Below are 13,724 nucleotides of genomic sequence, written 5' to 3'. Positions count from 1 at the left end.
CTGTTCTTAGGGATGTAGCTCAGATAACAGTAATTAAAACAAAGGTTCAGTCCCAACTAGGCAGTATTTTCAAGAAGATGTTAAAGGTAACGTTTCTATGTATTTTGAAATTACTAGCAGAATATTAATCTACTTTGGAGGAAAATTCAATTATCTTTAAATGATGTTATCAGCATCTTGAGATAAGACTTTAAAACTTCAAAATGACTCATTTTTAGTAGCTATACAGTAGGTAATTGAAAAACTGCTGTAGCTAATTCAGTTATTGGCTTTAGATGATATGACACCATTTATTATAAAATCAGTAAAATAATGAACTCACCTCAGTGCAACATACAGTATTTTCAGAGTCCAAAACAGCATGAGCCTTTGATATTCACAGAGCAGATGGCACAAGCCTTTTAACAGCTCCCAATAACTTCAACTTTAGACAAAAGCTATGAAATTGGGGACTGGTGGCTTTTTAAAAAATCTGTTTTAACCATGAAAGAGAATAGCAAAAAGGCGTGTTAGCGCTCTGTAAATAAAGCTGTTTTATCATAACGAATTCGCTTTGAGGGTGTATCAGTTAATCAAGGCAAGTGTGTCCAAATTAGATAGAAAGTAAATGGTTGTCACCTTTGGCTTTTAAGAGTTCAAATGCATATGTCATTATTATGGAGGCAGGGTCATAGCCTATAGAGTTTGGCTACCTTCAGGGCATATACACTCGTGTCAGATCAAAAGTACCGAAACTTATTTTAAGTAAACATAACCTACATACCGTAGACTAATAATAATTTCACAATTTCACGCTGATAGTGCCAACCAACGTGTGCGTAATCTCGCGGATCAACACCAACCTCTGTATGTGCTCCCTGGCTGATAGCTCTCCGGGTCTCCCTCAACGCGGAGGCGAAACTCGCTGTTGCCCTCTTTCCGATTGCTCTGAGCCCGTAATATCCGACTGCAATATCCGTCTCCTCTCCCGGCTCTTTCAGAGGGTTCCTCGGTGAATGCAAACATATTGCACTCTGCAGTGGAGATGAAGCAGAGCAGGAACATGAGCCGCGATTGTAGCCCGGTTGCTGTCATCATGTAGGTTTCCGACAGCGAAGTTGATGCGCAGAGATGAAGAATATCTTGTCAAGGGCAGAGAAGAAATCTTTGCTTCAGCTCCCGTTTCACTCCGTAAATCTAAACCCAACTTGACAACTGCTGAAGTCGATTTTCTGCTCTGCTAGGAGGGTAGATCCATCCTGGTGTGAGTTAACGGAGAGCGACGAGGACTGACTGGGATGCACTGTGCACTCTCCTTTATGAGAAGTGCACACTGTGTGCCGCTGGTTAGACTGAGCAGGAGAGAGCAGGGGTCCGAGGAAATGTCCAAGAGAGGAATGAGCGGTGTGTGGCCGTCTCCAAGGCCACAGCTATTTACAAACAGACTACGTGAAGAATACTCTGGACCAACAGACTGAGAACAAAGACAAACATTCCCACCAATGAGTGCTGAGAGGAGGCAACACGTTTGACATACTTGGACTGAACTCTCAGCGCGGTGTGTGTGTGTGTGTGTGTGTGTGTGTGTGAGTGTGTGTGTGTCTGTCTGTTTCATCACCGAAGAGCCTTCAGGAAGACATGAACATACCCAGAGACACACAAAGGAATTGATAAAGCATGCTAAACGGTTGTCTAGGTGACTAATTAAACGATTAGTGATGAATGTTGAACTCCTTGGCTGGTAGGGGACTGCTTTTTTTCTTGGAGCGCTAAAGTGAACTGATTAAATTTCCAGATTGTAATAGAATCGAAGCCAGTATGTGAGCTTTCACTGAATTTTACACATCATTGAGAGCAGGCAACATAAGAAGGGTGTATGCATATAGGCAAACCCCCAAGAGGGGATTGAAACGTTTGGAGTGTCATCATCAATACAAGGGATGAGATTTCAGATTTTTTTCAGTACACTCAGAACCTCTCAGAAAATATTGATCCATCTCAATTATGTCTGAATGCTGTCATGCAAGCACAAAGTGTGGCCTTGCAGAGTCACTGTACACACTTACAGAAGGCTGTAGTTATGTCGATTCTAGCACGATGTACAATAACATTTAAGCAACACTAGCTGCATGTCTTTTGAGACACCAATGCCTTTGGTCCAGACTGAAATATCTCACTACTCAATGGATTGCCATGGTTTTTCGTATAGACTTTTACGTTCCCAGAGTATTAAGTCTTACTTTTACGATCCCTGACTTTTCCTCTAGTGCCACCGTCAGGTCAAAATTTGAATTTGTCCAGTATATTGTTTTATGACGAATACCTTTGAATTTCTCTAATTTTACAGCTAAACGGTATACTAAAATATGTTTCTGAAATCCCTTTATACAAGAAATGGGTAATACAGTTATAGAATATTGATTCATGTTTGATCAGTGCAGCCTAGTTTCACAGTTTGATCAGAGTTCAGAGCAGTCATTGAGACTGCCAGTCTGAGACTCTTCGGCTCTGAGTGGTTGTTGTAGGACAGATGTGGTGAAAAACTAGCAGATGCCATTAGGAGCACACACAGAGAGAGCTCTGGGAGCAGACTGGAACAGAAGATGGAGGTAGAGATACATTACTTTTTTCACAGACCGTCTGTCAGAATATAGTAATAGTTTCAACCAATGTGAAAAAAAACCTGATAATGCATAGAAGGTTATCGACTTTAACTTTTGCAACATACCGGTACATATGATTTCCCTCAACACAAGAGCTGAAACTCAACCCTTAACAATCCCAGTTGTGTTGATGACATTTTATGAATCAATCAATGGACATCAAGTTTGTGATTTTTAGAAGAGAACAAGATTTTTAGGTCCACTCTTTACAAAGCCAATACAAAAGCCATACACGTTTTAACACTTTTTAGTTGAAGCAGAATTATTGTTATTCACAATACCCTGGTAGGGACACAGGCATGCCTGTTGGAATTGGTTTTATATGATTCTTGGAAAACACATAAGCTCTAGCTATCTCATTTGTCATTCTTCTCTGCTTTTTCGGTTTCTTTCACCCTGCTTTGTCGCTTTCATGATAACATATGTGCATTCACGTTCTCCTGCTCACCATAAGACTTTTACAATCAGAATCAGCAGTCAGGATGTCATTAGAGTTCAGGTACTACTTAAGATCACAACAAAGTGCACTCATTAGGGAAAGCGTCCTTTGTGTCCAAGTATGATGAAATTTAATAAATGGTGAAAAATACATTAGTGATGGAGGGACATAAAATCATGACATTCATACAAATTTGGTTTATTCTATTCTCCTTCCCAGGAGATTCAATAATCTAAATTCAAAGAACAACTGTTCACAAATGGCCTCCTGTAACTTCAACGACTGTCGTTCTAACCCAATAGAGCACTGATAAAGTCGAAACCAACTTCCCACCAACGACTGTCATTTCAACGATGGTCATTGGCACTTGGAGCACAAAGGGGTCCAGTGACATCATCGGCCTTGTTAGAGGTTAAATACCTGGATCTCCACACCAGATAGTTGGACCAGTCTCACATTTTATGAATATTCACAGGCGAGCATGTCACATTTTTATGTTATTTGTCACGCTCCCGTCGTGTAAAGGCCTAAAGAAATAAAATATTCTCTCCTGATTGCTTACTGCCCCTCTCTCATTATCTTCCTCGCCTTCTTTTCTGCATTTCATCTCTAATTTTCTTTTGTCTTAAAAAGCATTTTGGTTTCGACAGTTGTCTGTTCACCACAGTTCTCAAGCCACAGACACAAAAACAACACAACAGCGGGTATGAGGCGATAAACTGAAAATTGTTGATGTCATCCTCCTTGTTTCTTTGCATCTTAATCTTGCACAAAAGAAAGGCTACATTTTATCTTTAGTGACATTTCTAGCAACACCCCCAGAGTATATTTCGGTCTTCAAAAGGGTCAGCAGACATGTAATGAGAATGTAACCACTTCTGATGGGCACTGACAAATGGAGAGTGGCTATGCTCTGTGCATCTACCGCTGGGGTGATGGATGGATGATGGGGGAGGAAAGGAACAGAGTCTGGATAGCAGAACGCTACACCAGCAGGTGTCATGAAAGCATTTTGTCTCACAGCATTGCTGAGCTGAATCTATTCACCACCTTAAGTCCTCAGGTTACTCCCTGCCTTTTTACAAAATACACTGTATCAGAACAATATCCGCAAGATCCTCATATTCTCTTTTACCCATGGAAGTAAAATAGCTGAAGTAAAATGCTGACAGAATTTCCAAAGACATTTACCTCATGTATTATATATTATATAAGTGCTGGTCACTTTCCACAGTCTGAAAAAAAGCACAATAGCTAGATTTAAAGCTCTAGATTGTTTTCACCACAGTTGCATTCCTCTGACAAATTCTGTGTAAGAATAAACAATTGTGAGCCAAAACGCACAGTCTGAAGTTTCTGAATATGGATTTCAAAATGCTTAATTTTGTATTGCAGCACAATTTTTTTCCCTCTGCAGAGATGCAAATGTATTGATGTTTGATTGCTTCATAATGCTAGTCAACAAAATCTGAGTGGCTAGTTGAATAAGTTATGACCTGCCATTACCTCAACGAGTATTCTTCAGTTGCCCTTGATTGAGGCACCCTGGAGTAGCGCAAACTACTCAGAGTCAACAGCAGAAGAATGTGAATGTACTGATTTAATACCAGATAAGTGTGTTTGCAAATAGGGATGTGAAAAACAATAAGCTTTCCCTTTTAGGTGATTTTTTTAAACATTATTATATTAAAACTGATTTCCATTCCATTAGGTGACACAAAAGTAGCTACAATATGTAAAGAGTTTGGGGCTGGTTGACATATGAGTTATTCTATAAAGAGGAATACAAATAATGCCACTAGCTTTAGCCTCACTCACAAACTTGAAGAGGAAGAAGAAGAACAGTGCAACATTTAACAGATAAACTGGGATGGGATGGGCACAAGTAGCTCAACGTATCAAGCACTCGCTTCTTTTTTTTTGCTTTGTGATTATCAATGTGCTACTATGACAAGTGGCTCAGCCACCAAGCTAATGCATACAGTGACGCTATAACCTTACAACAAGGTTCAACACACTCATAAATGTATTTTTAGTATAATTGTTTTGACCACAAATAACAGTGCTGGGCTACCCTACGATTGAATTTGCCACATAATGTTGAGTGATCTTTTCCCATGTGTACCTGTATAGTTAGTTGACTCATCTAATGATAAGTTATCAAGTTAACATTTCATTAGCTAACATTACTTGGCTCTTACACGGCTTTCATAGACTGTTATGACGTTTTGACACGGCCCTCTGCATGTGATAATAACGGACAATCAATGCACCAACATGCATGCCAGACCTGCGATCAAAACAAAGAACAGAAAGCTCAGATTACAGCACATACAGAGGGAGAGTAACTCCATTCAGGAGGCCTCTACTACGCATCTACATCTTTACATAGCAAATAAGTTGTTTGCTGCTTTGTTAATTTTCAGTAGGTTGAATACAGCTCCTTGAACACATCAACTCATCCGTGAACATTATTTATGTCTGAGTCACGTCAGATAGACTTACATCTGCAATGAGAGTTTTTTAACAATGAGGGCAATAACTCTCATGAACCCCCGCTACTTCAAGACGTAATCAAAAACTAATTTTGGATCTTATTCTTAAGTCGAGGGAGCTTACTTATGTTTATACTTCTACTACTACAAGCCTGACTCAGAAGTTGGAAGTTCCTGATTTCCGATTACAAGTTAAGGCAGCATAACCGGCAGTGGCGAGCTGGGTCGGCGAGTAGGCAGACCAACCGCTGTCTGCAGCGTCACTTACATGGCGGCTTATTTACATCTAGGGAGGGAATGTCTCTACAGACACGCGGATTGGAATACTCAGCAAAGGTTAGTACAAGTGCTTTTATTAGTGTGTCACATGATAGATAGTAACTCCACCGACACTTAACTAGATGAAAATGTTACGGATTAGAACTTTAAAAGCATACAGTATGATATCTTGATAACGGGTATGATTGATGAAGAGTGAAGAGTTCAGTTCTTTATTGATAAAAACATGTAGAGAAATAATGGGCAAATAATGGGCAGAACGACTAAACAACACAGGATGAAATATAGACCCAATGCAGCTGAAATGTTGGTATGAAGTAAGTAATTCAGTACTGGGGAGCATTATGGATTCATGATAAAAAATGGAAGTCTTTTTCACCTCTAAAATCAGTTTGACAGAAAACATGTGGTCTGTGGATGTGGTAGTATCAGCACATGAGGTTGTTACTATTGGTCTAGACACCCTCTGTGTGTTGTCCTCTGTAGTGAGGCCATGGTCTGCTGGTTTCTTTTGAAGTGGTCTCTTCTACTGCCACATCTAAGGGATCAAGTCATAGGATGGTTTTACAACAGGAGTTCTGCAACATCCTTAAAAAACACATGCTTTCTTTCAGCAGGCATTTAAAATAAGAGTTTTGGCTTATCTAATTAGCTTTTTTACTGTGTTGGTTTTCTTCTTTCTATTCAGTCTTGTTTATATTTAAATACATAACCACTAATAGATAAGTAGGAAATGAACACTGACACAGCTGCAATTTCCCAGCTTGGGATCAATAAAGTATTTCTATTCTATTCTATTCTATTGAGGAAAAAAACTTTATTTCTAAATTACAAAGTGTTTCATTCCCCAGATTTGCAGAGTAAGTGCACAGATCTGAGAACATGAAGTGTGTGGATTCAAAATGAAGACAAATAATAATATTACATTTTTGCCTTGCGTTATGAAGATGTGAAGTTTAACTACAGGTTCATTTTTGTTTATTCACGATTCTTGCGCAAGACTTGCCGGATATTGTTTTTTCCACTATTTCTATCTGTCATGGCCGAAATAACCACAACTACTGCTTTGAATCTGTTCTTATCCCAGATATGTAGGGAAATTAAACCGTGTCTGGGTTCATAACATCACCCGGAGGTGTACCGAGCTCGATGAATTTCACTTAGTTACTCATACACTCTGATATGCACAGGTCAAGATGCCGCGACAACAACACTGGTATTGTTTTCAACTTGTGAGTCTGTGTGTGTGTGTGTGTGTGTGTGTCATCATGCCAACATTTGCTTCTAGAGAAACCGACTGTAGTGGGAACTACCACAAAGGCGGTGTTGAGTATTTTGCTAGTCTTTTTATTTTGCAACTGTGCAAGAAGCAGTCACAAAACTGGCTCTTTGTCCTCTCTTTGTCCTCACTTTCTTCCCAAGGTTAGCTGACTCATTGTAAATATCGCCACATAATGACCTATTTCCTAACGCTTGCTAGAAGCAAAAAGCTCCAACATAACTTCCCCTCGTATACATGAAAGGCGGTTAAATAGGAATATGACTGGAGAAACTCGACCTCCGGTATAGTCGGTGGCGCCTTGCCAACATACAGCTGGATAGAATGCAGCCTTATTTCCGGTTCCCCTTTTTTCAAAATCACAAGCGGGGGGAAATGGCCGACTACCTTTCTTGGTAGTGATGTTACTTACACTGTCGAAGTCCTCCCTTGTTTTAAAGGTAAAGCTCGTATTGTTGTTGTTTTTCAGTGCCATTGCTTCCTAATCTATTTTCGGGTCAAAAGCCACTGCCGCGGAGCAGCCGCGGAATGGGGTGGGCAAGTTGATTTTCATATTCCGACGAGTAATTCGTGCCATCACTGTCATACATCAACCAAGAGAAGCGCAACTAATATTTAAAAAAAAAAAAAAAAAGCTATAAGAGCATAAATTTAGCAGAGCTGACAGAGGCAGCTGGAGAGGAACATATGTCCAGGTGTGTATTATATGTTGCATGTGTGTGTTAGCAAGAGGATAATATACTTCATATCTTCAAAAGCAAAATCTCATTATTATCCACTTCGTCTCCACCCACCTCTTCAACTGCAAAAGCCTTTGAAAAAAATCCCTGGCTTTGTTGTTTTCTGGGAGGAATAGAGGTCAAGAGGGAAAATCAAATTAGGCTCTCATTTGATCGTGGTGGAGCAGGAAAGGCAGCTCATTAAACAGCTGAGCCCCCCGCTGCCGAGTCATTAGGACCATATTTACCATGCAATAGCACTATAGGCAGAGAACCTGAGAAAATCTGCTATGTTGTTTCGACTTGATTTGAAGGAGAAAGATGAGTAGTAGAGGGTACAGACAGGAAAGCACGAAGAAAACTTATTTGACTCCTGTCACAAAGTTGGAGTTGATGTAGGTATTTCACATCTGCAGGCTGAAATGTATGCATTGCATTATGCACTATGAGTAACATATTCTGAACTTTAGTGCATTAATGGTACCTGGTGTATATGTATTACAGGCTCTGATGTCACTCAGCACAGTTTAGCAATCTTGGTCTGCAGACAGAGTTAATGTCTTTATTTCCACCTTGGCTTCACGCCTCTTGGCCCCCATCTCCTGCTTTGGAGGTAATGCATTTTGATGTCCATCTAAGAGCCTGAGTGAAACATGTGCTGTTGGGAGGCCAGCAAGCGTACGGGGGATATCACAAATGATTACAGTCAGCCCAAGGGTGACGGGGATCGCCAGGTGCTGGGGCCTGCTGAGGCATTACTTATTGAATCCTGTCTTTAGCTCTTAGGAGACCCAGGCCATATCTAAATGGCTTTAAAGAAATCACACACCCTGTCAGGAACTATTATGTTTCAGTCTCAGCCAAAGTTTGCCACTAGTCTATGGTAGGCAAAATACAGAGTTTAGCTGGCTTGAGAAGACTGTCTCAGAAAGACCTCTGCATATAATGTGTTTGGACAATGATGTGTAAAATCTGGACATTACAACAAAAAACATGCCTATTAAGACAGTATTTAAATTTGACAAAATTGTTATGACATGTATTAATAATTTCTGTTTCATGTCCTTAGGCTATACTCATGAGTCAAGCAAAGAAACATTGTCACAACAGAGAAACCAGATATGGCACTTAGGTGTCTCAGACCTGATATACAGTAAGCCACTATTATAGGTCATCTCACTGCACTTCACCAGGTAGACTAAAGCAACATTCAAGAAGGGGTCCATACACAGACTGAAACCTATACAGAACAATGATAGACTGAAGAACCAGGATGGTGAGTGTATTAATAGTTCCATTATATAAATTTGCCAGCAATTGAATCCAAAATTGTTCACTGTTGATGTAGCACATTGAATAACCTTGATACCAGCAAAAGTACCACACAAAACCTGTACAGTTTGTTCAGTTATTGCATCTACAAATTATTCTGGAAATAGTAATGCAAATATGAGATGTGAAAACTGATTATGAAACATTGATGATATGCAAGCACTGACCATGTGAGGTCATACTTGTGACAGCAGATATTTAGTTTATATCTCTTGGTGCTGTTGCACACAACGTCCTTACAAGTCGAAGGCCAAGACATCCAACTCTGTGAGGTCTAGTTTAAATGTCAAGTTAACATCAATGCTGTCCATGCCATAAGTGCTGTGACATTCTCCAACACTGGTCTGGGCGACATACTCTCATTGGCATCTGTCAAGAGTTGGTTCTGTCAGTGCCCTCCTCTCTCCCTTTTGTGTGAGTTTGTCTCCCTCTGTCTGTTTTTCCCTGCATGTGTCTCCCCGTTGTGTTTTGTCGTCCAGGTCCGGTAGGCGTGTTCCCCCCAGCTGCAGCCTGTAACGCTGATTACCTTAAGGAGTATATAAACCCAGAGCTGACAGGCATGCAGCGCCGGATCGTTGTTATCCATCCCTTGTTTCCCGCGTTCCTGTTTCCTCGTCCTGTCCCCTGATCGTCCGACGCTTCCCTGTTCCTGTTTTTCTTCGACCGTCTTGTCCTCAGTATTTCTGTCACCCTGTTATTGTTTCACGTTTTGTTTGTCATTTACATTAGACGTTTTGTTTGTACTTTTACCCTGTGTCCGTGTCTGCATTTGGGTCCAGTCTCCCAGTGTTATTTCCCCGCACCGTTCATGACAGAACGATCCGGCCATAACATGGACCCCGCGGACATGGAAACCGATCCCCCGAGTTTTTCCGTTCATCGAGTGGTTACCTCCCAGGGAGTACTACTCGGTCAGCATTCGCAGGCGCTGAAAGGGATCTTGGACAGTCTGAGTCAACTGACTGCCTGTGTTTCTCTTTTGGAGGGAAGACAGGTAGGGTCTCTCCTTGCTTCACCTGGGAATGCTGAGTCACCCGCTACCACTGTGAGTACTCTTCTGCCTCGTGAACCTTATGTTCCGGCACCTGAGTGTTATTGTGGGAAACTAGGGGGAAAATAAGATTTTCCTATTTCAGTGCTCTCTTGTGTTCGATCATCCGGTATCTAATTGTGACACCAGCAATTGGTTGCTTGACTTACGTCAGGGTTCCGCCTGTGCTGCGGACTACTCTGTAGAGTTTCGGACCTTAGCAGCTGAATTAGGTTGGGATGATCGGGCTCTCCAGAGTATACTTTTTAAGGGGCTAAACGAGGAGGTTAAGGTTAGGTTAGTTGGTAGTTCTGAGACTGCTAACCTTCAGGAGCTTATTAGCCTCGCCATTAAGATTGACAACCGTCTACGTGAGAGGCGCCGTGAGAGGCGCCGTGAGAGGCGCCGTGAGAGGCGGTCATTCCCCCTAGTTATGCCAGGTCCTCTCACTGTTTCCCCTGAGTCCACTCCTAGTATACCTATAAGCAACCGGGTCCTCCTGTCTCCCGCTCCAGTCCAGGAGGAACCCAGGCAGTTAGGTCGTAGCCGTTTGACTCCCGCTGAACGTCAGCGGCGCTTTAGGGGTAGATTGTGTATTTACTGTGGAGCTCCCAATCACCAGTTAGCTAACTGCCCGCTCCGGTTAAACTGTGGAGCTCCCAATCACCAGTTAGCTAACTGCCCGCTCCGGTTAAACGATCAGACTCACCAGTCGCAGACGGGGTTCTTGTGAGTCGTTCAGTTGTTCCTGCTATTCCCCGTAAGCGCGTTAACTTAGACATTGTGTTGAGCTGTGAGTAATAGTAAAATTTGTACCATTATGAGATCAGGGACCCCATACTGTATGCTCCACTTGTTTATGATACTAACCATTTTCTAACCAGCATTTTCAAAAAGGCTTTGACCTTTTCTCAGCCTTCACTTGCTGATGACCTTTATCTAGGAAACGGCATGCACTAGCTGAAGACATTCTTGCGTTCCCTCTCCTTGAATGTCATGCCCGGAAACACTTTATCTGTATCTCTAATCTAAAAACACATCCCTCTCCCTATTACCACTCAAAGCTAGTGCTGTACAGTATGGTCTAAAATTTATATACCATAGGAATTGTAACTGCTGTGGATGGGACACACATCTACCTGATCAGCATGTTACTTTTATATATTAAGCACGTGAATCTAAAACTTCACTCTCCTAGGAAGAAAAGCAAAGTTAAAGCAGGTAGCGATTTTGCATTACATTGAATGTGTTAAGATTCTGAGGGTTAACCCCAAGTCATTGCGTCTTACATGATACCCCTGACAGCACTGCAAGATTCATTCATTTTCTCATCATCAATTACATGTATAGTATTTATGCAACAGACATATCCAGTTTTGGTGTCTTCAATTTTTTCATTAAAATGCAGCATGCTGTACCATCTTTATTTAAAAAAGATTTCAAAGCTCTTTCCTTTAATTTTTCCGCTTGGGAGGAAAAACGCATCGGTAAGCAATCGGTTTGAAATGCTAAATCGCTAATGATAATAGCGAAACGAGCTAACCGTTAGCATGCGAGCGAATGTCGGAGCGCTAGCTCCTAGTGCTAAATAGCATCAGGGCAGACACACTAGACAATGCTGAAGCATTAATCTGACATTTAAAAGACTTTTTTAAAAGAGATTTTTTTTACTTTGTCGTTTTCTGTGCACACTGGGCTGTATTATGTGTGTGTTTAGCACTTTATCTGTGAACTTTAAGCACATTTAGCCACAATTAACCTTTACCAGCCATTTTCTTTCTTAATGGCTGATACTGCTTGTGTGCTTATTACTATATAAAGAGCACAGAATATTTTGATAGCACAGAATATTTTGATACTGTTGATTACGAGAAGTTATTTCAATAACATATGATAACTTGAATTCTGTTTATCGTATTACTGAGAATTGTGATGTCATAACAGTAATTCAGTAAAAATAATTATTCTCTATTTAAATAGTTTGTCTAGTTTGAACATGATTTATGTTCTATAATTCATTGAGAAAATTAAAATGAATGCTCTGATCCTACTTATCATAGGTCAGGTTTTTTTCATTGGACACTATTGAGATTTGGACCTACCTGGATGTTGGAGCAAGTCGAAGTTTGATGTGCTACATAATGAATCAGATTTAAATTCAATTCTCAATATCTAAAGCACACTGTCGCGAATGCCGGTGACCAGCAACCTCCCTGACATGCACCGGGTGCGAGGGCCCGTACATCGCTGCTTGCAGCTTTAATTATTATACTATGATTATCCTCCTGCATACCACGACTGCAACTGAAGCAATAACCCCCGGCCTGAACAGATACAGACATAGTCTTGTTTGTGGTGGAGAAACAATATCACTTGGCAGCGGACATATTAAGGTGACCAGATTTCTGAGAGAAAATCCGGGCCATTTTCAGTTCAGAGGATTAAAAACCTCCAAAACTGAGTGTTCTTTTTTTTTCTTTGAAAAACTGAAACGGGCACACTCCTCTGATCAAAGTAGCTGTGATCAAGAACATCCATAAAATCAGCTACATAAACAGGTAATAGCCAGACACTTCACCCAAACTAAAGCCTCCGCCTCCTTACACCATATTATTTATGGTGATATGGTTTTAAGGCCAGAGCCTAACTAAAGTGGATATAATATGTAGCCCACCAATTCTGAAGGGGAAGACTTTTTAAACTTTTGGTACATCCTGCTGCTATTGGAATATTATTCTAAAGATTCTTTAGTTTTAACCATGCTAACACAACAGAGGAACATATACAACTCAGCTCAAGAATATACACAATGAAGAGGTGGGTCTGTCACACACAGTAATGCACAGTGACTTAGATAAGTAACTTTAATCTGACTACTGATTTGAAAATATAAAGGCATTTATCTAACCTACTCGTTACTGAAAAAAAGTATTCAGATTAGAGTAGCACTACTAAATGGTTAACGCGTTAGTGGCATCACTGGTCATCACTGACACTAACAAGTTGGTGATGAATAGTTTAGAATAAGTTTCTGGGGGTTTAATTTAATGACACTAGCCATAGAATAGTACTACACAGTTGTTAGTTGCATCCCTGCTAATAATGTTAGCAATAGCTGTGGCTGACAGACAAACAGATCTGTTTTATCACACGCATGGTAGATAATAAATACACATATAAATCAAATGTTAAATAACATATAACATAGATGATAAATGGTAACACTAGAACACTTTTGGTTCGCCTATCCAATCAATGATATTTCTGCTGCGTGTGCTTTAGCTGGCTGAATGGATACATGAAAAAAAAATGCATACCTGTAGCTGCCTCTCGTAAAATGAAAATAATATTCGACTGCACAGCTATTCGACCAATCAAAATACCATAAATATGGGCATTCTATATGCGCATCCTGCTCTGAGCTCTGGGCTGGCGGCGCTTGTTCTGGCTGGCTTTAGCCTTTGCGAATAGTAGGGTGTGCAACTATACGTGTCGTTTGGTCAACATTT

The 13,724-nt window shown here is 40.7% G+C and overlaps 1 protein-coding gene across 1 annotated transcript in view; it reads right to left on the bottom strand.

Annotated features, from left to right (window-relative positions):
* The window catches only part of spon1a (spondin 1a), a 75,494-nt gene extending 74,299 nt beyond the window's left edge, over positions 1-1,195 (bottom strand). The window contains exon 1 of the mRNA XM_083913870.1: positions 843-1,195. Within this exon, the coding sequence (XP_083769996.1) occupies positions 843-1,077 (235 nt within the window). The 5' untranslated portion in view covers positions 1,078-1,195. The remainder of the gene's footprint in view (positions 1-842) is intronic.
* Positions 1,196-13,724: the final 12,529 nt, after the last annotated feature.

The sequence above is a fragment of the Echiichthys vipera genome (assembly GCF_963691815.1).
Source record: "Echiichthys vipera genome assembly, chromosome: 1".
NCBI lineage: Eukaryota > Metazoa > Chordata > Actinopteri > Perciformes > Trachinidae > Echiichthys > Echiichthys vipera.
This window is presented reverse-complemented; position numbering and strand designations above follow the sequence as displayed.